This window comes from Parus major, chromosome Z (assembly GCF_001522545.3).
Source record: "Parus major isolate Abel chromosome Z, Parus_major1.1, whole genome shotgun sequence".
Classification (NCBI taxonomy): Eukaryota; Metazoa; Chordata; class Aves; order Passeriformes; family Paridae; genus Parus; species Parus major.
In genome coordinates this window covers 7,415,518-7,440,128 of record NC_031799.1, presented here as the reverse complement: position 1 = coordinate 7,440,128, position 24,611 = coordinate 7,415,518, and the positions used below count along the sequence as shown (strand labels likewise).

Genomic DNA, 24,611 nt, shown 5'->3' with positions numbered 1-24,611 from the left:
CATGCTCAGACATCCCCTTCCAGAACTACTCTTGCCTCACATCACGATGCAGAACTGGGAAGTGCAGTCACAAATGGAGCCAGCAGCAAGCATCTTGTGTAGGGTGAAAGGCTCTGTATCTGCCCCCATCTGTGGCTCCTTTTCTGCACCATCACTTCCCAGTCTGCTCCAAAACTTGTGACTTCTGAAGCTTTTCATACAGAAAACAGAAGAATAAAAGAGAGGTTGAAGTAGAGCGGACAGATCAATGCCATTAGTGTATCATTTTGTCAGTATTTCAAGTACTGTACTATTCCCAGTTGCTCTTCTGTAACAAGGTGATTAATGCTAATTAGGTACAGCAGCTGTTGTTTCTGGGAAGATGCTCTGTAGGTAAATTAGGGAAACATTTTATAAAAAGGCTTTAACTCTTAAGCTAGGTCCCCAGGTTCCAGCTCTGTTGACGGAACAGCAGATTTTCATATCCATAACTGTTTGCATGGCGACCTCAAGTGACATCATTACCTTAAGTGCAAAAAGCCATTTTGCTCCCCTGGGAGCACCCATTTCCTTGAACACAGTCTGTGCACTGTGCAGGGGGAAGGGCGGGGTGGAAGCAGAGAGCAGGAGCAGTACACCACTGCTATTGATTTTCTTCCTGAAGACAGAAGTGCAGCCCACCACTCGGAAGTCTCATGGAGCTTGGGAGGAATTTATTTAAACATTTTTTCATCTCTTATTACTCTTTCCATTGATAAGAGAAATGGTATACACAGATTTATGGTAGCATCCTTCCTGTAGGATATTTCCAGGCTGTTTTTGGAAAGGATGAGAGAGTGAGCAGCTGCATCACATTAAGGCTAGTAGGGCTGTCTGCAGACAGAGCTTCAAATATGAGGGCAGAAAACCAGTTCCGACAGGCATATTACTGCAGATTAGTTAGAGGAGAAGTAGAGGGGCAGAAAGAAAGAGGTGCCTGAGACAGTCCTGAGTAGAGCAAAGCCATTCAGACAAACTGGAACAAAGCAATCACTGGATTTCAGCAGAAAGATCCAGGCAGGAGGGCATGTGTGAGGGGGTGAGACAGAGGGAAGGGAGGTTCCAGTCAGCAAATCCCAGGAGCAGAGCACGAGCACATGAATATTGGAATGATGTGGCATGAGGTTCACCAAAAGACATGGCTTTCTCTATCACTGCAATTTTGCTTGATTTGTTATGCCATTGCACCAGGGCTTCAGTGGCCTTTCCCAGCCTTCCACAGTGGGATGTGCACCACTCCCATGACACATTCCTGGGTAGCAGCACACCTCACAAGCCAATAGACTCACACCCACTCACATCTTGTGTTGCACACACCACACTTGGCTAATACTCCTTCAGGTAAAAAGTCGTGAAGAAAGAAGCTGTAAAGTAATCAGATGATTTTAGGGTGTCCTTTAGCCACTCCATATTTTTATGGTACCTGCAGTCTGATAGTCTAGGAAGGAGAACTAATCCTGAAGATCTGCTTCTGTATAAATTATTTAATTTTATATCGAGAATGGGCCAAAGCATGCAGAGTCTGAATGGGGGTTTTGTGCCTGAAGGAGAAGCCCAGAAATGCAAATTACAGGTTCTCTTCTGTTTGACCCACCATAGTCAGTTACCTCAAATATGAGAAGCAGCTCAGAAGGTTGAGGTGAGGAAAACCAAATTGAGCAAATTATTGAAATTCTCTGAAAGAAAGGAGAAAAAAAAAATCAGTAAAAGAAGTAGTGATGACAGTAGTAGCTGGTCTAGCAAAGCGTAACCCCAGCAGGCAACACCACACAGTGGTCTCTTCAGAGGTCTCATTGCACAGGTACATGTTACTCTCATCACTGTTTTCTGTGAAGCATGTAGAGAACTGGTTTAAAAGAAAGAGGTTTCCAAAGGTGATTTAGAGCTTGTTCCTGACATTAAAAAGATTAACGGCAGCTGAGATGATAAGGCTGCCTTGCTCAGATGTCGGTATCTTTAAAAAAAATCAACTCAGAAAAGGGCAGTAGTACTATATTCTGGCTCCTCAAAGTCCTGTGTCCTTAAATGAAGGTTCCACCTGTTCCACCACAGTCTAACATTTCCCCAGTTCTGAATTACCCAGGTGTTACTGTTTCTGTAGTTCTGATGTCTTCAAAGGTAAATGAGTTCCTGCCTAGCAGCTGAGGGAAGCAAGTATAGTCTGGTATAATTAATGTAAATTGGCTCCAGAACAGACCACAGCATCTACAGACAGTGTTGGGTGATGCATTTATTTAATGTGTTTGATTTATTAATGGTAAGTCTTAAACTGTGCTTGATGGTTAATTGAATTTGTTCTGATTTTCAAGCGATGTGGGCTCTCACTTTGTTGCACACTCAGCTCTTAACAGGGAAAGGTTACCGTCTGCTTATTGAATGTGGGCACTAAAATGCTCCATCAGCAGATTAAGGTCTGTGAAACAGAGATAACATACACTTCTCAAAGGGAAGGAGCATGTCCTGGTATAGTAAGTTCACTGCTTAGCTGCTATCCTTATGCACAGAGGATGTGTTCATAGCAACATGAAAACTTCATGTTGCTTCTCTGAGATACTAAAGGATCCTTTGGAGACTCAGAATTAAGAAAAACACAGAAACCTTGGTGTGCCACGGCAGGAGAGCAGAATAGACACAGATGTCATCCATGTCATGTGTCCTGTCAGTAGTAGAGTCCTTGTTAGGTGAGGGTACCATGGTGGTCCTGGATGCAGACCTCACCTGAGCATGAGCAGAGATACACCCAAGGAACCCTTCTTCTGTGACCCTCGTCTTTGTTCCAGGCAGAGCAGACAGTGTTACATCCATCTGTGCACAGCAGAGCCCCATTTTACCAGACACAGCCATGGTGCAGCCAAAGGCCCAGCTCTAATGTGGCAGGCAGGGAGATGTGCCACAAGAAATGTTTGTTGCAGCGGCAACCAAGTACGTTTTTTTTCCCAGTCAGAAGCAGCCACATTTAATCATGTCCATCAGCTGTGGTGCAGAGGTCTAGGGAGGTGCAAGTCCCAAAAGCAGGAGGCAGCACAGAAGAAACCACTCTGTTTTTCTTCAGGGAAGGAGAGGTGGTTGAAGCAGGACATGGAGCAGTAGGGGCTGGTGCTAGGCACGTGTTTTCTAGGTTAGCACACTGGTAGAAGCAACCAGCATCTCAGCTTCTTACACCAGCCAAACCCACTGCTTTATGGAAAAGCTTTAGGAGTGGGAATTAAGTGAGGATAGCAAGGCTAGTTATGCAAAAAGGCCTCTGAACCTTCAGAGTCCTGACTGGGACTAGGAAGGAGTTTTGCCCATTCCCTGACAATCACTTCACTCCTGGCAGGAACAGGCCAATGATCTCTCCAGAAAAGACCACAGCCTTCCTGCTCTGCCATGTGTAGAAAGTCATTTGGCACCTCTCTGTTTCTTTCAAACCTCAGTCTTTTGGCACAGTTGTTTCCTTGTTCTGCTTGGCAGTCACCCTTTATAAAGGAGGGCACACTGAAGGAAAATAAACCTGTTTTTACAGATGCCATATATTTACCAGGATAAAATTTAATTTAAGAAAAAAGTCACAGCAGTAACTGGACAGTCTGATCCCATTTCTCCAGTTGTTAAACACAAGTATCATTCAAAAAGCTTTAAGTGCTGCCTGCTTTATGGCTAAATAGCTTGTGCTGCGGGTATGCTTTTCTGCATCACTCATGGAAATGAGAATTTGCAGCCTGGTATTGTGCAAAATAACTGTGGTCTCCTTTTTGAAACATCTTCCAGAAGGAAAAGCAGGAATTACTGATCAAATTTTAAAACATTTGAGCACTGTCCAGACTCTTTCTAAACTGACCTATAGGAAAACATGCCCTATAGTCAATATGCTTTCTCCAGGTCCAGTTACAAGTGGAAAGGAGGGGTAACGCGTGTTCTCAGCAGATAGGTCCAAGTCTGTCAAAGAATCATCTCTAGCCTATTTAATCATTATGATCTGTTTGTGTCTGCCTCCTACTAGTAGTAGACTTATGTTCTCTCCATACTGCTTTGCAAACTGTTCCTCTCCCAGGCTTCCTCCCACTTTCTGTATCAGTGAAATCATCCATCCATACTTTTAGACTGCACAGCTGAGCCATTTTTCTCAGTGACTCCTGCCTTCCTTCCTCTTCATGTCCCTTTCACCTGTGAACTCTGCCCAAATTTTTTTCCCCTTAGCTTTCTGCCTTTTTTATCCCACTTGCTACTTACCATAAGAGGAGATTGAATTGATTCAGCCTAAGCCTTTGTGAATATTCCAATCCTTTGTCTCATAAAGTTACACTGTTTATAGCACAATAAAATAAATCCTCTAAGGGGCTTTAAGGTAACTCTACTGTAAACCCAAAACCATCTCAGTTTTTGCTATAACTTTGATTTTTTTCAGCCTTCTACTCTAAATGGAAGGCAATCCCCGCTTTTTCCAAACAGCCCACACACATACCCTCCTTTTTGATCACAGCTGTGAAATTGGTACAATCAAGTCAGCAGGTGTTAATGTGCTCTAGAGGAATGATGCGGGTCTGTCTAGCTCACTAGTCTGAAGCTCATGAGTTTCAAACTGATTTCTGCCTTGAGTAAACAGTGAGCTGGCTGTGAGAAGAAGGTTTAATCACACCAGGTGTTTCAGAGCTGTGGGCTGTTGGCAGACCCTTTTCTGCAACTCAGTTCCCAAGTCACACCTGTGCCAGAAAACAGCCCCTCTCTGTCCCCCATCACTACCCAGCCTGAAAGCAAGAGCTGTCTTTCAAAAAAAGGGAAAAATTTTCTATGAATTACTTTCATTACTAGTTCTAGGACAGTAAAATTGTGAGAACAGATGAAGAGTACAAGTAAGACAGTTGTACTTGGTGTAAGTTCATCTGAGAAACCATGTTTGATGTAATAAATGACACTGCTAAAAGTGTGTCTTGAGCAGGGCAAGCATACTAAATATTTAAAGTGATGTTGTCTGGCATGGGTAGTTTGAGTCCATGATGGAGGTTGCCTTTAAAATTTGGATTTTCAGATTTGCTTACTTTTTTTAAAAGAAAAGTATCCTGGGCTTAGACTCCCTAGTAAATCATAGCACTATTTATTTTTTTTTTCTCATTGGCTTAAAGAACATATAACTGATGGTTCCAAAATTCTCCACAAATTCATGTCTAATTTACAAGCTGGTTTTGACCATAACAAGTTTGGGACTCAAGTATAAAGCGGCTATGCCTTTTTTAGCTACTGACTTTCAGCCAGAATATGAAAGACTCAAGTTTAGTTTCTTTTTCTGCCAGAATGCTTCAACTCTCAGGTTGAAGTGTGGCTTTATGCAGCCTGGGATCTGTGGGGCAAATTTGACTTTGGGTCCTTTGGGTTTCCTGTTCTTCATTGGAAGAGGATGATCAACTAAAGATGATCTTAGCTCCTTTGTTGGCAATGTTCTTTCTGTCTGCAATTAAACATTCCTAGGTACCAGGAATTCCCATCTCCCTGGAAATCAGAGTTTTGATTAAAGAAGGCTGTGTCTGCTCTAGGACTTACTGATAAAGTGAACTGAACCTTCTACAGCACATTCATCTGACCTAGAACTGGGCTGTAATCTCTACTGCTTCAAAGCAGGGCAGATAGAGAGCAGGAAAAGGGAAGGGCTGAAGGCAGCAAAGCACAGTGTCAGTTGTCTGCATTAGCTGGTTATGACCATCAGATGGGACATGACCAGGATAATCTTGAGAGCTCTAAGAAAAAGCTTCATGTGAAACTTCCTCTGTGCTGTGGAGGAATGATAGCATCATGCCTGAGCTGTCAGTAAATTGCCTGTAGCATCAGAAGGTACTTCATTCCCAGCCTATTTCTTCTCACCTAACAGAAATCCTTTTTTGCCATGGGGACAGTCAAGCATGCAAAATGTTTCTTGGGGAGATTGTGTCATCTCCAACCCTGAAGGCTTTGAAAATGTGACTGAATAAAGCTCTGAGCAGCCCAGTCATCTCATACCTGATGCTGCTTTGAACAGGACTAGAAAGCTCCCGAGGTCCCTTCCAGCTGAAGTAATCCTGTGATCCTTCTTCTGGTTAGGACTCCAGGTTGGATTTTTAAGATGTTTAAAAACAAACAAACAAAAAAAAAATCTATCTAGTTATACCTTTGGATTCCCAGCATAACCACAGCTGCACAGCTGGATTTGCAGAGGTAGACTTAGGTGACTTGCATGAACAGTCCTCTGGTAAGTCCACTGCAAGACAGGTAAGCAAGAAAAACCCAATTGCTGCTGGATTTTTCACTCCATTATAAATGCTCTTTATAAGTTTTAATTGCTTCTTTTTATTTTTTCTCTTTAGTTCACCAAACCTTCTTTATTGAATTTAAAAGCATATTAAAACTAATTTTCTCTTTTGCTTACATCTCTTACTGGCTCCAGTGCAGAGACAGAGAGACTGGTTCTTTCACAGATGTCTCCTATCTTGCATTCCTCAGTGCTGAATGATTTTGTAATATGAGCAAGCAGCTGATTTCTTCTACCTACTGTGTCCTAGCAAACCACTGGGGCATTAGCACAGGGTGCTAACAGAGTGTACAAAGCAGAACCAAATTAAAGTGTTTCTGCATGTGTTTGTATGAGGTGACAATCAAGAAGCTACCAAGGTGGCTGTGCAACACTTCCATTTCTTAGACCAATTTCAGCTCTTCTTGGTGTTGGTCATGTCTCAACTAGCCTTTGGGAAAGGTACTTTTATCTTAGATTGGCAAAGGGATTCTTTTCATCTGTAGTTTGGATTTTTAAGGGGATTTGCAGAAAGAGATCATGACCCAGAGGCTAGTTGTCACACTTAGATCCCTACCTGCTTCATGCCATGAATAATGTAAGAAAATGCAGAAGAAAATGAAAACAAATGAGTCATCCCATCCCACATTTCTTCCTTTATGAATTCCATGCTTTTTTTCCTGTAGAATGAGAGAATGGATTTGAAACAAAGAAGATTAAAATCCATCCTGGAGGGTGAGGTTGACTATTTTAATGTGAAAAACACTGTTTTGATCTTCTTATGAAGATCTTAGGGCAGGAGTGGAGGCAGCAGGCAGATGTTCGAGACTGTTAGATGTGTAGAGGTTGCCTTGGGAGAAAGCGAATGTTGGTCTGCAGCAAACTAATGTCCAGAAAAAATAAATAGTCCTTCATGGTCCAAGAGTTTAGAACAAAACTGATTGTTCAAACAAAATACCTATCAAGGTTACAGAACAATAGTAAAACTTTTCAAATTAGGATGCAACAAAAAAGCAACTTGTCAGACCTCACAGACCAGCTCTATAATCCAAAGACAGGATCACAGAATTGTGAAAAATTAAGCAGAAAATATTTGAGGTCCTAAAAATGTAAACTCAGGAGTACATGATTTGTAAAAGTATATTACTGAAAAAAAGAATTCTTCAAGACAGTCCTTCAAAGCCTCTGGGGTCTGCTACATACAGATCTCTCTGCCAGTCCATCAGTGTTAAGTCACCCAATTGTTTTCAAGGGGTCCCCAGAGACTTCCAGAAAGTGCCCCTTGGGTACCATCTACCCAAGCACTGACATGTGCTCACATCCCCAGCTTCTTGCTCTGTTGTTAAATGTTTGTTGACCTTCATGAGGTCTGTTCCATATGATCAGGTTATGAAGCCAGCAGTAAATCCGAAGTACGATTTTTCACAAGGTCAGCCAATGTAAGCAGAGTGCCCTTAACACTGCAAGTGAAGTACAAAAACCACAGTCAATTTCCCCGCCACCGAGGCCTTTCCAGGGAGCAAAGTGTATTAGATTTAACCCCCAAATTTATCTCTCCATGTTACTGAAATTTGCCATTGCAAAGCACCCTATGCAGAACAGACAAAGCAGGAACACTTTGTTGGAGGTCTTGTTTATTCCAATTCACTGCTTTTAAGCATGAAATAGATTAAATTCGCAGAGGAAAATACTTTCTGGCTCTGGTTTCCAGTACAGTTCTCTCCAGAGAAATGTGGAAGAGCAGTGGCTCTCTGTGGCTTTTTCACCAGACATTGCTGCAGGCGTGATACTGTCAGAGATGTTCTGACAGCTTTGTCATAGTGTGGTCAAGGGAGGAGATGCAGCTTGCTTTCCTTTATATTTTAGTGGACCCTGGAGACCTGGTAGGAAGAAACCTTGTTTCTGTCATCGGGCTGAGTCAATATGACTTCAGGCGCCCAGGGAACAGATGCAAGAGATAGAAAATTGCTAGTTTGAGTTCTTTTTCTGTTTATCCTCATTTTTATCCCTATGAGCTCCAAGTCAGGACATGTCTCCTCAATCAGATGACTTTGCTGGATTGTTTATTGAGTGATCAGAAAATTATCATTCTCCCAGTACACACACTGCCCAAGGAGAAGCTCTGTTAAAGACAGTTCTTCAGATCCCAGAGCCCCCAGATTTTGACTTGACTTAACTGCCATCCCTGGAAAGGACAAGGCTGTCAGTCCCTGGGCTTCCTCCATATCTCTGCTGAAGAGAAGTCAAAGGTTTTTTATTTCCTGAAGCCTGGCATTACCCTTCCATTCACCTCACAAATGCAGCTGCTGGAAGCCTCAAAGACGTGTTGAAAGCAGAGAATGTTTTCTGCCCTGCTTTCCCTCTGCTCACAGCTTTTCCTTTTGCAGCACTGACTGTGCCAGCATCGGTGAGGTGGAGAGGCTGTCCGGAAAGCTCAGTGTTAATGCTGTTTCTGTCAGAGTCTTGGCCAAAACCAGGCTCCTTCCAGCACAGTGTGAGAGAAAGATTCCAGACTTGAGTCACTGAACATGCGTGTTGTGTGTACACACCACAGCTCCTCCATCCTCCCTGCACTTGCTTGAACTTCTTGCCTCAGGGGACGCAGTGCCTCATTCCCAGTCTCTCCTGCAGACATCCCAATTCTGAGTGAGTTTCTGATGTTGCTTCACAGTGAAGTTTTCTTAAGGACAGATAAATTTGACGCCTTTGTTTTCTGTCCCCAGGGTAATTTGAGATACAGTATGACCTAAAAGTTCCTGATGCTTCTGTGGAGAGAAATAATGAGGCAAAAAAAAGACAGCAGTTGATGGCATTAACCTGCATGCAGTTGATTGGCAATGGAAACCTGTGTTCTTGATTCAAATCAGATTATAAATGGAAGATAAGATTCTTTTACAAGAATGCACAGCAAAAAGAAACACACAGCAAGCTTGTATCTTTGCAAAGACTCTGAAATCTCAGCATGCCTTGACATACCTCCTGTCACATCTTTTTCTTTACAGTGGAGTCTACAGGGTTTTATTCCTTGCACATTCTGCCTGCTCCATCAGCAATCAGCCAGGATCTTCCCACTGTCATCTCCTCTTCCCTTCACCTCTGTCTGTCCACCCAGCAGCACAACCTGACTGAAGAGGAGGCAAGACATTTCTTATAAAGTCCCTAATAAGGTCCTTGACTCTTAAAAAGTCCTTTATATATCTTGACTCTCTTCATTCCCCTTTTTCATCATTAAATTAAACTCACTTTCACTGTGCTTAGCTCTCTGTGTGTACAAAAGTTAAAGCCTGTCGTATATCTTATATTATCAAAAGATAATTCAGACTGAAATTGTAATTAAAAGGAACTGTGCATCACTGAAACACCCACCATTCTAGCTGCCTGTAGTCCTTACACACAGTCTCTCTTCTGTCTTAATTTCCTCAGGCAAGAAACTGTGTCTTCTATACACGCTCCTTGGTCCCTTAGCTCTATTTCAATAAAGCCTTGCTTCTGACACCCTCAGGCTGTTTCTCTCCTCTTTTCTTCTATTCTTACAACTCTCCTGTTCCTTTAATCTTACCACAGCTCCAGTCAGGCAGCCAAACAGATAGCTGTACAACAATAAACCTTTTGTTTGTATGCAGTGGGCAATTTTAGCTCTCAAATGTGCCACATGAAGCTGAACATGTGCTCCCTGTGGCCCAACACATACCTGACCCAGGCATGAAAGGAGCACAAAAATTATGATAATTCTTGTATTGCTTTTACATGTCTCCTTCCTTTTCTTTTAGAAATGCTTTAGAAAATCCTTAGCTAATTGTCTTGTGATAAGCAAATCCAAGCTGGGATTTTTTTTTCCTTCCTTCAGTGCATACAGCTGGCCATTTGAGAGGGAGGTAAAAATATTGGTCTGCCAGAATTTCTGCCTCAGTGGTTCATTTAGGAGAGAGGGTCAGATATCGGGGACGTGGCAGCTGCAGCATTGCCAGCAGTCTCATTTAGTGCTACGGTGTTGAGAGCAGGCAGCTGGGAGGCAGAATCAGGAGCCTCCCCTGCCAGCTGTTTGGAGGAGGTGGGCCCATTTGCCAATCAAAAGGCATGAGTCTTTGCAAGATCAGTAGTGTGTGGCATGAGACAAGGGCGCTCACATTCAGTCTTGATGACACCTGCCTCCCCTTCACCTAAACTCTTGTTTAAAGCCCAAAAAAAAGCAGTGTTAAACCTTGCTCAGGCCAGCAGTGCTTTAGTACCCATCCTTTGGGGTTGCCTGTGGTCTGGCAGCGAGCAGGACTGGGGTGGCAGTGCCATAACCTCAGCCCTGGAGGGACACACTAACAGCTGGAAGCATGTGGGAACAAACCTCTTCCGAGCACCACTGCCCCACCAAAAAAGGATGACAAAAGCATGAAATACATCAGCATTAAAATACTGAACTGTGACATAAACTCATGATGTTGGAGATCGGTGTTAAATATTGTCATCATCTTTCCCAGCACATTACTGCTTTCTTCAGCATGAGTCAGGCTTTTCCCTGAGCCCCTTTGAGCTCTCCTTGCCACTGAAACTGCCACTCCTTTGACTGAGGCTTCAGCTCAGCAGTGCATGTGTCTGATTTCCAGCTGCAGGGCTCTGCAGTAGGGGTGGCATCTGTCATCCCCCAGTCCTGCTTCCTCTCCTGCAGCTCTTAAAACAGCTACAGCCAGAACTTTGTCTTTCATCTTGTCTTTTAATCCTCTTTCTCAGGGATTTCAGCAAGGACATGAGTTTTCTCTGGCCAGTCCTGTTTCCCTCTGCCACTTAGAAGCATGGCTGTGTTTTGTCACCAGGCCTTTTCAGAGGTGTAAGGAGAAGGCAGCTGCCAAACCCTTAGCCCTGCACCTGTAACATGAGGACATTTAGGATCATGAAACTATTGATTGCCATCCCCTTTGCCATTCTCTGCTAACTCCAGCAGATACCAGCCCTGTGTAAGAAGGGAGACAGAGGGTGCCTTGCAGGTGGGAAAATACGTAATAATTTCTAATAGTTTGGGATGAATCCCTGAGCCCAGTCCTGATTTCTCTACCAAGGCATGGACCAGCCTGGAGGAGGAAGGTGGGAGCAACCTGCCCTCTCAGCCAAGGTCCCCTACAGAGAGCAGGTTGCAGCATTCACCGAGCCCCATCCATCAGAGCCTAAACCACAGAACAAAGCCAGAGGTGATACCATGAGCTTTCTCTAAACTCTCTCTAAAGAAAAAGAGGAAAGGGGTTCCCACTCCTCTCTGAGATGAGCCACCCACCCTAATCAAAATACCAAAATGACATGCTAGGCCCTTTGAAACTGTGCTTGTGAGGTCTCCAGCTGCCCTATAAACAGCTAAACCCTGCCTGCCTTGTTATTGTCTGGCAAGACTTCAGGAGAGAGAAGCAGGAGCCTTTGAGCTGCCCCAGGTGTAACAACCAGGCCACAATACTGAGCTGTCCCCAAGGGCCACCATACCCCAGTGATCTGGCAGCACCCCAGGTGCCACCCAAACAGCTTTTGCAGGTATTTCTGGAGAAGTAAAGAGAAGTGTCAGGACATGCAAAACACAAGGGCTCTCCAACCCTGCTCCAAGACAATAGAGGCCACTATCCCTCTGAAACAGAATTCCCGCCAACCTAATTAATGAAAGCTTAATCAGCAGATTGGTTAATCATAAACTTATTAAATAACTAATTGAGCTATGAGGCCCTGTGTCAAATTTCCAGACTGTGGCAGCCCCATGGAGGGAGGGATCAGGTCAGGAATCCTTTTAGGGGAGCAGGTTTGCTGTGTGGGACAGCTCTCCAGCTGAGCCAAGTACCCAGGACTGGGGCTCATGAATTGAATAGCAGGAAGAGGCACCCTCAGCTGTACATATCCTGTTCTCCTGCAAAGTTTCATGGTAAACAGGCAATTCATCTAGTAAAACAATGCCTGAAAGTCCTCTTCTGGGGAGCAGAGTAATTGGAGAGTGACATGCCCTCCAAATACTCTGCTTACTATTAATTCTCCTTCTTTACCTTTTCCAGGTAAAAAGGGGAAAGGAAAACAATACTGTTAACCAGCCTAGTTGCCTGTCTTCATCTGCTTTCATCTTACTAGACAGAAAATACAGAATTTTATTTGAAATGCATAGGTTCATAGAAACCAAATGCAGCAGATGATAAAGCAGAATGGATCAAATATACAATATTTTACTGCTAAATAATGCCAGAAACATGGCTTGTACTGTCAGCTGCAGTCCAGTCCTGGTTAAATAAAAGGCCAAGAGTCCTTTCCAAGCACAGTGCTGGAGTCAGCAGGCTGTGAGTCCCTTCTAAGCTCATGTGCTGCCTGTCACATTATCACTTAGAACTTTATTTGTTTTGCCTACTGATGGAACTCAACAAGTCATTCCAAGCAAGGCTATCTGCCAGTCAGTGAAAGCTTTCCCAATGACAATGTATTAAAAATACTTTAATTATTAATTCTTATTTTATGTCTGTAGTTTATGTAGGCGACATAACACATTCTCTCTCCCATTGATCAATCATTAGTGTGAAAGTGTGGACATTTGACTAAGTGTCTATGCAGTTCAAGCCTGCTGATGTCAGACTCTATTCCAGTGGTTTTTTATACAAATACACTCTGTATGATGACATCCTGTGTAACCAAATGCTGTGAATATTCAGCTAAGCAAGTTTATGCTACTACTTTCCTAAATAGGTGTCACATTTAGTGCATGCACCAGTAACCTTAATGCTTCTTCACAGAACATCAGAATTCATAATAAATGTGATGTAGACCTAATATTACCTCTGTGTATCTGTGGATTGTGCCTATAGCATAAATTATGTTTTAAATTAATAGAGCTATTTGAATGAAGAGAGCTAAATTGCTCAAAAAAGACTCCCTTTTTTGTTCTTTTTTACTCCTTTTTTTTTTTGTCTGTCACATCACTTAGCAAGGTCAAGCAAATGGCTTTGACTTAAACCTGTGTTCAGCTGAGTAAAAATAATAAGGGGGCATTTGTAGAAGTTGTCCCCTGGTGAAGTAAATTAATTCTCTTTGTCCCTTTAAAATACATTAAAAGAGAGCATAACTTCATTTTATGGATTAGATCTTATAGAGATCAGTCTAAACAGAACAAAGTCTAAACAGTTTCTAAACAGAAACTTTTTAGCTGTGCTTGTCAGGATGAAAATGTTTCCCCAGATATCTTTGTTCTTCTGGCTGGCAGGAAAAATATTCTTTGAAAAGTAAATGAAAATACCAAATAAGTCCCTTTCTGAAGGTAAATGTGAAAAATGGAAAAAAAATTACATTTAAATATCACTAGTGCTGTTCATGTATTCTGGTTTTGACAGTGATAAATGAAATCCTTACATGCAATATTTTACAGCCATTAAGAATAAAAATCTCAATCCTTTAAAATTAAGTAAAAAAGCACATGCTGAATGAGAACAAAATAAATGCCCTTGTGAGGTAGGAGCTGCGACAATAGATGCCTTTGAAATCAGTACAGAAAGGTGTTGAAAGATGAAGAGAGATTAATTGCTGCCTGCTGCTATGCACTCACAACCTGTCTGCATAAAATGGCTGCAGAGGCAGCTGGAGCAGAGGGCTGGGAGCAGGAAACCTGGTTCTGTGCTTCCCTGCTGCCACAGATCCTCTATATGTCTTTAAGGTAAACCAGTTATATAGTTTCTACCAGTAGTAAAACACAACTTACTATTTTACAAAGATGATTCACTATTGTACTGTGCCATAAAGAGGTAATGCTCTGTGTGTCCAAAATAGTGTTTGATTAGCTTTTGGGTTTTTTTTTACTTAAGTGTACAGCCATGAGGTTTTCATTGCAGGAAATGACCTGCTCTCTTCTGGGGCTAAGCCAAATAGAGGGTAGAAGCAGAGAAACCATTCCTTCCCATAATCACATGAGGGTCAGAATGTGGGGCTGGGATAATATGGCTAGGGAATGAGGACATGCTGTTTGGAACATAAAACCACTTTTGGAGGTGTATGGTTTAAACAGATGATAGCTTTGGAGCTATCATCTGGGACTGGAGCACTCCTTTACACATTCTCCTTTGTGCCAAGGAATAGTGTGATGTTTTGGTGTGTGTTTTCTGAAGGGAAGTGCAAAATAACATCACCCAGCCTCTCAGAAACCTCTCAGTAACTTGCACAGGCAGCATTCTAGCTGAGCATTAGCTCAGAATGAACCCTGCACTGCTGTGCATGCAATGTGCTGGCTGCTGCTGATAGTAGCTCCTTCGCAAGAAGGGCTGCATCCTTGAACAGTAGACACAAGCATTAACTTTACAGTCCCTAGGTCATTTACCAGCTCTTGTTCAGGCCTTCTTGGGAGCTGGAAGGAGCTTAAAAGCACTCCCAAGCCCGTTGGTGTTCGTGGCAGTTCTCAAAGGCACGGGGCAGCAGCCAGACCAACAGAACGTATGGAAATGCTGCTATTTGATTTTTAAAACCTGGTCCAAGAGGAACCTTGGATTCATATACCTGTTCTTTCTAGCCAGTCCACACAGCTGGAGTTAGAAACTAGAGAATTGTTCACTATTTTCCCCAAGTTTGTCTGGTCAGAAAAATAACATGCTTCAGCTAATAATGCATCTCACCCAGGTTGGCAGTTAGCAGACATAGTTGTCTGACCCTTGCTAGCTGAACAGTCTTTTCAGAAACCAGTGAAACAATCCTTATTCAGATGGCCTGTCCTGAATAATCAGTGCTGATGCCTGGCCTGCATCAGCTTGAAACCATATTCCCTGGATTCACAGCAGGGGACTGGTCACAGATTGGTCCTTTTTGTTTGTGCTACACTTGTTCAGTAAAAATCACTTTTCTTTTGCTTTTTTTTTTTTTTTTTTTTTTTTTTTTTTTTTTAATGCAGGTAGACGCAGCCATCAGCTGCACTAATGCCACTCCCATAGTCACACCCCAGGGAGCATTGAGATCATCATGGTCCTATCACACAACTTTCTTACACCTTCCTTTTCATGCAGCCTGCAGACAAAGCCCAAATTTTTGTACCTACCCTGAAATCCTCTCCAAGCAGTGACACAATCCTCACTGACAAATACTCTCTGTCAGAGGTGAAAGGTAAAGAAGATTTCAGTGTTACCTAGATTCATGCTAATCTCCTCTAGCTAAGCAATGCAAGTGAACTGAAATCAAGACTTGGGCTTGAAGAAGCTGTAGGCAGCATTTCATTCTTTCTCCTTTCATTTGCTCATGAATCTGTTTATCATTCAGCAGAATCTGAGCAGATGTATTAATTTCATTTAGTGTGTCATTTAAATTCTCAGCTTACTTGAGAAATTAGAATTCATCAGGGAATCACAGTCCTCAGCCTCAGAAACTATTTAGCTGACTGTGGGGGACAAAGAGGGAAATACATCTCAAAATCTCATCTCATCAGCCTTGAAAATGAAAAAATACAACTCTGTCATACTGGGTTAATTTCTCTTTGTCTCGCCACTGCAGCAAATCCCATGGGTCCCCACTGCACTGTCCCCATAGCAGGAAGCTCCATCTTCTCCTGGTCAGGCAGGTTCACAAGCAGTTGGGTTACTGTGGTCCAACCAGCGGCTCTCAGCAGAGACAGGAGCAGTCAGCATCTGCTTGTTCCACCCTGCAGTGCAAAGGAGGCAAATCAGCCTCATCTGCCATAAAATAGTATTTGTGGCAGTCAGTCTGCCTCAGCTGAGGGGGCTGCAGGTAGGACAGCACAGTGACAGTGTGACAATGGCATCCTCTCCACCCACCACTGTCTGATCATAGCCAGACTCGCCCACTATCATGGGACAAGTGGAAAATGTGGATTTGGGGTGTCTGATTCTCCAAATAGCTCTTCAGCGTGATGTTCACCAGATTCCTGCGTTGTCTGCTTTGCCTCATGTCACAAAAGGAGCAGTTCTGCAGGAGACTCAAGCATATGACTAATGTTGGCATTTCTGATTTGAGAAAGATAGTAGGCAAAACCAAGGCCACCCCTACATAGCAACATGCACCAAACAAACTGTTAGCCTTTCACTTATAAAAAAAAATCTGGAGAATGTTATTAAAACTGGTTATGATGTTGTTCAAATGCTGAAACCTGAGAAATAATTTTAAGGATTCATCCAAGTCTGATTTTTAGTTTAGACACAGTCATGTTAAGTCCATTCTGCTTCTCATGGTCCATTACTATTTTCTCTCATCATAAAGCAGCTAGACAGACCCTGCCAGCTGAACAGGTAACCATTTTAGATTGCACTAAATCATGTCAAGCAGTGCTTGAAATCATTCATTAGGGCTATAGGTATTCCCATGATAAGGGGAGAATTCAGCCTCTCTTGATTCACTCTAAAGTGAGTCTGTGGGGTGTCTGTCACTTCTCAGTTATCTGTCCATCCACCCTCTGACACATCCTGGATCAGGCAGGTGAGTGAATACTGGGACAGGGACAGTCTGCTGTGTATCTGGCATGCTGGGGCAGCTTCCTATTAATTTTGCAGGCAACTATAATAGGAGACCATTGCCAGGCAGGACACAAGGCTGGCCCGCTAGTGGTGCTGATTGTGCCTGCAGCATGCATTTCCTTTGCCACTTTATACTTAGCTATTATTCTTGCCTTAATGGATGCTCCATGGTCTGCTTGGCTGTTGTCTTGTCACCAGCAGAGCTTACTTTGAGGTAGCACTTAGAACAGATGCTGAATGGCTCAGATGGAGTCAGCAAGCAGCATAGGCTAGTGTGGGGCTAGCAGGAAAACAGTGGTTTATTCTTTGAGCAGATGCATCTTCCCTTAAATGATTTTTGTCATAAGGGTCAGAGTGTCTTAAAGATGAAATGACAAGGTGAACAATAAAGGAGGGGCAAGATGTGATGTGGTTGACAGATCCAGGGAAAAGGCTGTTCCTCATGCTGTTCAGAGCAGTATAGTGGTGTCAAAAGGATGCTGGACCCCCTCCTCACATACACACACACTCACATGCTGCTTCATGTATTCTTCTGAAACAATGTACAGGATTAGCTGAAGTGGAACTGGTGCAGCCAAATTCCCCTGTAAGTTAGACTGACAGCACAGCTGTCTGTATTCTCCAGGTTCTCCACTGAAACAGAAAACTGCTGCTTTGCTTCATTCAAGCATGGAGACAGGTAGATTTGCTGTAGTGGGGTGACCCAGGCTGGACAGCAGGAGCCAAACAAAGCTTCTTATCACTCAGCTGGACAGAGGAATGAGAACACAGCAACAACATGGGCTTTCCACAGGGTCACAGCCTCTTTCAGGCACCTGCCTGCTGTGTTGTGGGGTCATCCATGGACTGCAGATGGATCTCTGCTACTTTATGGACCTCCATGGGCTGCAGTGGTACCTCACCAGGGGCTGCAGGGGAATCTGTTCTGGTACATGGAGCAGCTCCTTTTCCTGCTTCTATACTGACCTGGATGTCTGCAGGGCTGTTTCTGACACACCCTCACTCCTCTGTCAGGTTGTAGTTGTGCAGGATTTTTCTCATTTTCCTAACTGTGTTATCCCATAGTCTCTACCACCGTTGTTAATGGGCCCAACCATGATCAGCAGCAGGTCTGTCTTGGAGCCAGCTGGCATTGGCTCTGTTAGACACAGGGAAACATCTAGAAGCTTCTCACAGAACCTGCTGTGCAGCCCTCCACTACCTAAAACTTGCTCACAAACCAAATACATCACCCAACACAATGATCCTGCTAATGATCAGACAGGATCTTCAGACTCCTAATTCAACATATTTTGTAATGTCAAAGGCACACACAAACTACTTCACACCCTCCCAACCTTCTCTGCTCTTTTCTGCTTCTTGAAGGAAGCTTCAGTCTGGAAAATTAGTGAAAAGCCAGAAGGAACCTGGGTGTGGTTAAGACTTCCCCTGTCTGTTTCAGCCCTGCTGGTGCTGATTGCCCACAAGTCATCACAGCTGCACTCACAGTGTATGCAGCCACCTGTAACCATTTCATTAGTATCCTAAAGCATTGGCAGCTTGTCTCAGTGCTGTGTATTTGTGGTCAGTGCTGGAGCTTCTAATGGAAATGAATGGAAACTGGGTTGTATTTAGTGTTGTAAGTATTTGCCTCCATAGTCTTGCTTTATCTCTCTCTGAACAGCAAAATTTATGTGGCCTGCAAAATACCAGCCTTTTACTCTGGAGACAGAGGTAACCAATGCATTTGCAGGTGCCATACTGAGAAATTACTCTGATTTAAGGCTTTGATTTTGATCCTGAATCAGTCTCTTAGTTGCTCAAGCCAGGGTGAGTTATTAATTCAGTCCTTTTCCTGACAAGTTCCATGAGCATTTATTCACCTCTGCTGTTAGCAGGAGCAGGCTAGGTATGGTTTGTAGTTGTATGCATTCTTGTCTCCATGTTCCTCATCATCATAATTTCTAGGCATCTCTGCTACTTATTTCTCCTGCTTATTTCTCCCTCAAGAAAGGGTGCCTTGGACATGTGTCCCCCTGTTCTGACTTGTGAGGAAGGGAAGGTGTTGCCCCATCTTGAACTTGCACATCACAGAAGCATGATGCTTTTCCACAACAAGTGGGAAAAGCTGTTTTTCTCTCCAAGGGGAAATAAAATCTGCAAAAGAAAAAAAAAAAAAAAAAACCACAAAAAAACCCCACCAACCAAACAACAACAACAAAAATAACCAACCCAACAACAGAATTCACACATTGTAGGAGAGGCAGAAGCAAATTCACTATTCAGGTTCCTTGGCAAGCAGTCTGGTACACCTTTTATGCAGGCATGCCACAAAAGTAGTTTCCAGCATTTTCTTACACTCTGTAGAATTATTTTTTTTAACTGGTCTTATTTCTGCCTTACTGGCCCCATGCTCAGCTTTTCCATACAAGCGTTGCCTGGCATTGCATGATGAGACTGGGGCAGTTAGCTTAACTTTTGTGACTAGCTGATAACACAACTGATCTTCTACAAGAAACAAGGAAGGGCTTTGAATCAGGAAATTTAATATCAATTTATACACATCCCTGGGTTCCCATACCTGCTGGAGGCAGAGCCATAATTGTACAGCTCAGTATTGGGGCCCATGCAGCAACTAGCTGCAGACAGGGACAATGTCTTTGTCTATTGTCTGCCTCAGCTGGGTTTCATCCAGAAGCTCCAAGACCTTATGGATCTTGGAGACTAAGATTTTAGTGTGTTGCTGTCAACAGGCTGCTGTGAATGAAGATAGATCAGTTTTAGTTCCTGGTGACCTTGGAGAAAGTGGGACATAGCTCATCTGGCCTTTGCAGCATCCCTCCATAAGAGGTGGTGAGCTCATGTCCTTTGCTGTTAATTCTTCTGTGCCTTTTGCCACTATCATATCTGGGTTTCTTCTTATGGTGGCCAGCTAGGCTGTTGCTCTAATTCTGCTTTTCCCATTCCTATCTCCTATGCAGAGAAGCAGAGGGAGCTGGCTCGGAAGGGCTCCCTGAAGAATGGCAACATGGGAAGCCCAGTTAATCAGCAGCCCAAGAAGAACAACGTGATGGCACGAACAAGGTAAAGGACTAGAGAAGTACTGGCAGCTGTGCTCTGAGCTGCAGTTCCTAATGGTCCTGGGCTGGTCAGGGACAGTGTTCATTGCATTTGCCTTCTGCCAGCTCAGTGATGGCTCTTCCTGGAGGTGGTGGGCCCAAATGCTCTGTGCTTTGTTGCATCCCAGCCCCTGGGAAGATGCAGGGACAGCTAAGCCCAGGTAGTGCAGCCTGCAGAAGGCAGAGGCAGCCCAGCCTGGTTAAAATCAGAGCATTTATAGAGCCATCTTGCAGGTTCTGAGTGGTATCAGGTAACACCTAATCCTGCCAGTGTGGGAGGAGTTGTGCTGCTTCATGAAACACAGACTGGTTTAGAGCTTAGTTCTGCCTTGGTTGCTTTTGTCAGCGTAAGTTCCACTGTTCCTTTTTGATAGTGACCCGTTCTGCTACTGACAGATTTAATGAAGGCTTGTAAATAATCCCATCTCTGTATGCCTTTCTATATACCTCCTCCACCCTTGGAACAGCACAGTCACACTTTGCTGGAGATGCTTTGGAAGAGCTGTGTAAAAGAGTATTAGGCAGTGCTATAACCTGCTGTAAACATAGCCATGCTGAGCTGAATATTTTTCTTTAGAGTATTTTTATTTTTTTCCACACAGCACACCAATGTATTACTTGCCTATGTTCAGAAGGAAAGAAACCCTGTGAGCCCACAGGATTGCATGCTTTACATGCTGCTGGAAAGGTGGCAGGTTTTAGTGGAGGACCTCACTTGAAATGGTGGAGGAATCTGCAGAATGCTGGATGTTTACTGATGAATGGGAAAGTCGCCTGGGTAACCATATATTAGGTAGAATAGGAGCTGCAGGTCAGAGCCTCTCTATGTAACAATTCATCTGAGAGATGAGATTTCTTGTTCACACTAGTTCCCCAGACCCAAAATACTAGTCATAAATCCTGACAGGACCACGTCAACTTTCAGATGTAAGCCCCTGAAATGCATGTGGAATATGCTGCATTGCTTCTTCTCTGTGTTCAGGTGTTGAGGCCATATAAAAGAGCCAGACACTTCATGTCAGCAAGAAATTCAGGAACTGTGCTCAACTGGGTTTTCCATGCCCACTGTTTGTCATTATCTTTCAAGTACATTCTAGAAAAACTTGTTTTCTTTTGGCAATAGGCTGCAAGCTAGCATCCTGAGAGGAATGGTAGCAGATTTGCTGCTTGAGGGGTTTAGAAACAGTGAAATTAGTGGAGGAAGATAATAAGGGAGAGAAGATGGGATAAATAGAGGTATTTACCTTTAACATGAGTGAATTTTCCATGGAGAGATTGTTGTTTCCATCTGCTGATGGAAAGAGCAGAGCAGTGACACCTATTGACAAAAGATTTCAAACAGCCAGCTCAGTTTTATTTCACTTAAGGACATCTGAGCACCTCTGAATGGTTCCGTCTGTCTTGCCACAGACTGGGCAACACCAGCAAGGCAGAAATGCCACAAGCTTGTTCAAGCAGCTTCTCACAGGGGAACAGTTGGGAGATATATATATATACATATATATATATATATAATGGGATATATTCCAGGAGGATACACTGAAAAACTTCCCAATTATGATTTAAATCTGAACTGTTGGCTTCCTCAGGTCTCTGCAGGAGAATAAGCTAAAGCCATTTTTCCATTTTCCCCTTTTTGACAGTTCTGCTCTTCTCATCAAATACGTTTTCCTTTGTGCTTTGCCTCTCCTAGTCTCTAGTCCACCTCCTCCTTCTTCCCCAAGGCCTCTGTTATTCTGTATTATCCCTGTGGATTTCTGACATCCAGCCTCTAGTACAAGGTTGCCTTCCCCATTCAGTCCTCTTCTGGGACAAGGGTGCAGCCAGCCTTACAGGTGAGAGTAATTGGATCCATAACACTCTGTCTCCCTAAAAGCAAATTAAATGTGAATGAGATAGGGGTGATACTGCGTTCTTTCTATGAGCACAGAGAGAGCCTACAACACCATCCACACCACTTGAACACAGCTGGATGCTACAGTCCACTCAGGGTAACCTAAACTTGGACCTTGTGGTCCAACTTGTGTTGCTTCAAGTGAGCAAAAACACAAAGAAGCTTAAACCGGCACAGCTGTGGAAAAAGCACCTACCACAGCTACCCAACTTTATTCCAAGGACAGTGGGAAGTGAAAATAAGGACAGTCAGGATGTGAGGGGAAGGACTTAAATCAGGGGCAGAGACACTATAACGATTTTTGTTTGTTGCAGTTAAATTGAAGTTTTTTATTATTAAGGAAAAAGACATTTCTCAAGAAGAAGATGTAGTGGGAGTTTTTTTCATCAAGTAAATATTACCACAGTGTTCTCCTCCTAGATCCTAGAAAGTGCTTTTTTCACTGATGATAACAACTATCAGTGAGTATATATGGAGCAGGGACTGTAAAACTGGAGAGTGAAAACAGGAGTCAGTACTTCTGATATCTGAATGGGCAAACTTATGCTGCCAAATCTCAGCTTCAGTTCCAGACATCTTTACTTCTTGACTTCCTGCCTACATACCTCAGGAGCAGAAGGACTGTCCCCCTTCTGTGAGAAGGGCTACTGAATTTTGCAGCTGGATCCCATTTTTCCAGTCCCCTGGTGCAGCAGTTTGGAAAGTCTCCATCAGGTTTTAAATTAATTTATTTAATTTATGTTTCAATTAACACAGTAAGAAAGTATAACTTCTTGTGAACCTATATATCTGCTTTGTTATAGGATTTGATATATCTTACTCTCCCTGAGCTTGCCCACTGACAGTGCTTGCCAGGACTTCTAAAATTGTTAGTGGCTTGCTGCAATTTTCTGCACAGAAGGAGAAAAACATTTCAGGAAGTTAGAGAATAGTTGGAGCATGGATGAGATGGATTATCATCTTTAGATTTATCTGTCTTAAACTCTTAGTGAAGCATCATTGTGTGTTGTTAAAGACTACTTGGGAGAAAACCTCTGTTAACTCATTGAAAGAAAAGATTTTTGTTGCTCTTATGGTTCTTACCTGGTGAACAAAGAATCTTACTCCATTTTCTGGGTTTAGTTAATCTTATTTTAAATGTGAACCAAACTATTTTTGCCATTTTTGGATGCAAGAACTGTGTTGTGAACAAGGTACCATTGTATTAACACATTTTCCTTATCCTAGAATTTCTGAAGCCTCACTCCATTTCACAAACTCTCACAGGTAGTTAAAGGTGCAGTCATCCTCAGCCTTTGTAACATTTCTGATTAACTGGAGGTCATCTCTAAAAAAATGGAATTTTAAAAGTGTTGGTCTGACTGGTTTCTTATGCTGGGCACACCAGCTCAGATTTCTAATATTACTGAGTTTAGGACTGAGACCTCAGAAGTGTTGTGTTTCCAGGGGCCTGAGTAAAGAATCAGAAAGAGACACCACATAATATCCCTGATGTCCAATAGCAGAACGCTGGGATCACTGGGCCTCTGGCTTCCCCTAGCCTCCTTCTCCTGTGTACTTCCTGCTGGTGTCAGGTACGCTTGCCAGGAAAAAACAGGCAACACAAAAATGAGCAATCTGATATGACAAGCAGTGCTAGCCAAACAGGTTTACCAGAATGAAGTACAGAGTGTCCCGATATTTTTTTTCCTTTAATCTTCCAGGAAGGCGTGTGTTCCCAAGGCATGCCCAGTGTTAATCCCTGTGAAACTTCTGTAGGCCACCCAGAGACGGAGCTTGCTCCCTCTGAATTGCACTCATTTAAACATCTTCACCAATAAATGGGGGCTTGCAAAGAAGTGAAATGGGGAAAGCCGACTATCATATAGTTTTACCCTAGGCAGTGTGTGGTGCTGAGCTTTACTGCGTGGTTAATGGACAACATTTAATTATTTCAGGCTCGTCGTTCCAAATAAGGGCTACTCGTCGCTAGACCAGAGTCCAGATGAAAAACCCCTGGTAGCCCTGGATACAGACAGGTATGCAAAAGGCTAAAAAGGTGATATACATGACAGTTTAAGTGAGTTTTCATGCCAGAGGGCAGCACTCACACTCTTCCCTACACTGTTCCCTCTGACCTATGCACTTCGTGTGAGAACAAGTGAGAAGAGCTTTGAGAAAAGAGGACTGTGATGGAAAGATCTGAGGGTCACAGATAAAAGCTGCTCTACAGGCGCCCTTGATGTAACTTCTCTGTGCCTCAAAACAGTTTCATGGCACAAGAATGATAGGGCTAAGTGGGGAATACAGGTCTCATCTAACCAATTTCTTCTTTGCTGTATCTTGTACTTCCCTGCAGTGATGATGACTTTGATATGTCCAGATATTCCTCCTCGGGATACTCATCAGCTGAGGTGAGTTATACTCTCTCCTGCCATCCTTGCCATGAATGCAAATAACAGAGCAGCCAGAAATGGCTTAAGAGTGGCCTTGCACAGGCAGAAATGGCTACATAACAAATTTAGTAGTGGTATAGACTCCATGAGTCTGGAAGAAGGGGCCAAGGGGCCATGGCAGAAATGGTGTCATGTTGCTTTCTTCCCTGGTGATCCAATTAACTCCATATCCTCACTGCACAGAGATCTGCCCATCAGCAGTTTTCACAGCTACCTTTGGTTTCACTCAAACTTTCCCTCATTCTGCTTAGTCCTGAAGTGAGTGATGAGGTGCAAAAGCATCATCTTGTCTGTCATGGCAGCTCAGCAACTATATGCATGCCAAGGACACAAATAAAGGATCTGAGTGTGTGCTGTGATTTCCAGTTATTGGAATGGTCAGGGTCACCCAGTGTGTGTTTACTTGGAGCAAGCAGAAATTCCAGGGAGGACTTGCAGATATGAACTCTTGCCCTTTCAAAGAGAAAAGGCAGGAAGCTCTGGGTT

At 43.3% G+C, this 24,611-nt stretch overlaps 1 protein-coding gene across 3 annotated transcripts in view; it reads left to right on the top strand.

The window, feature by feature from the left end:
• Positions 1-24,611, top strand: part of FAM219A (family with sequence similarity 219 member A) — a 94,733-nt gene that overhangs the window by 60,361 nt on the left and 9,761 nt on the right. For all 3 annotated transcript variants that reach the window (XM_033520480.1, XM_015653599.3, XM_033520481.1), the window contains exons 4-6: positions 19,659-19,761; positions 23,628-23,708; positions 24,029-24,083. In XM_033520480.1, coding sequence (XP_033376371.1) covers positions 19,659-19,761; positions 23,628-23,708; positions 24,029-24,083 — 239 coding nt within the window. The remainder of the gene's footprint in view (positions 1-19,658; positions 19,762-23,627; positions 23,709-24,028; positions 24,084-24,611) is intronic.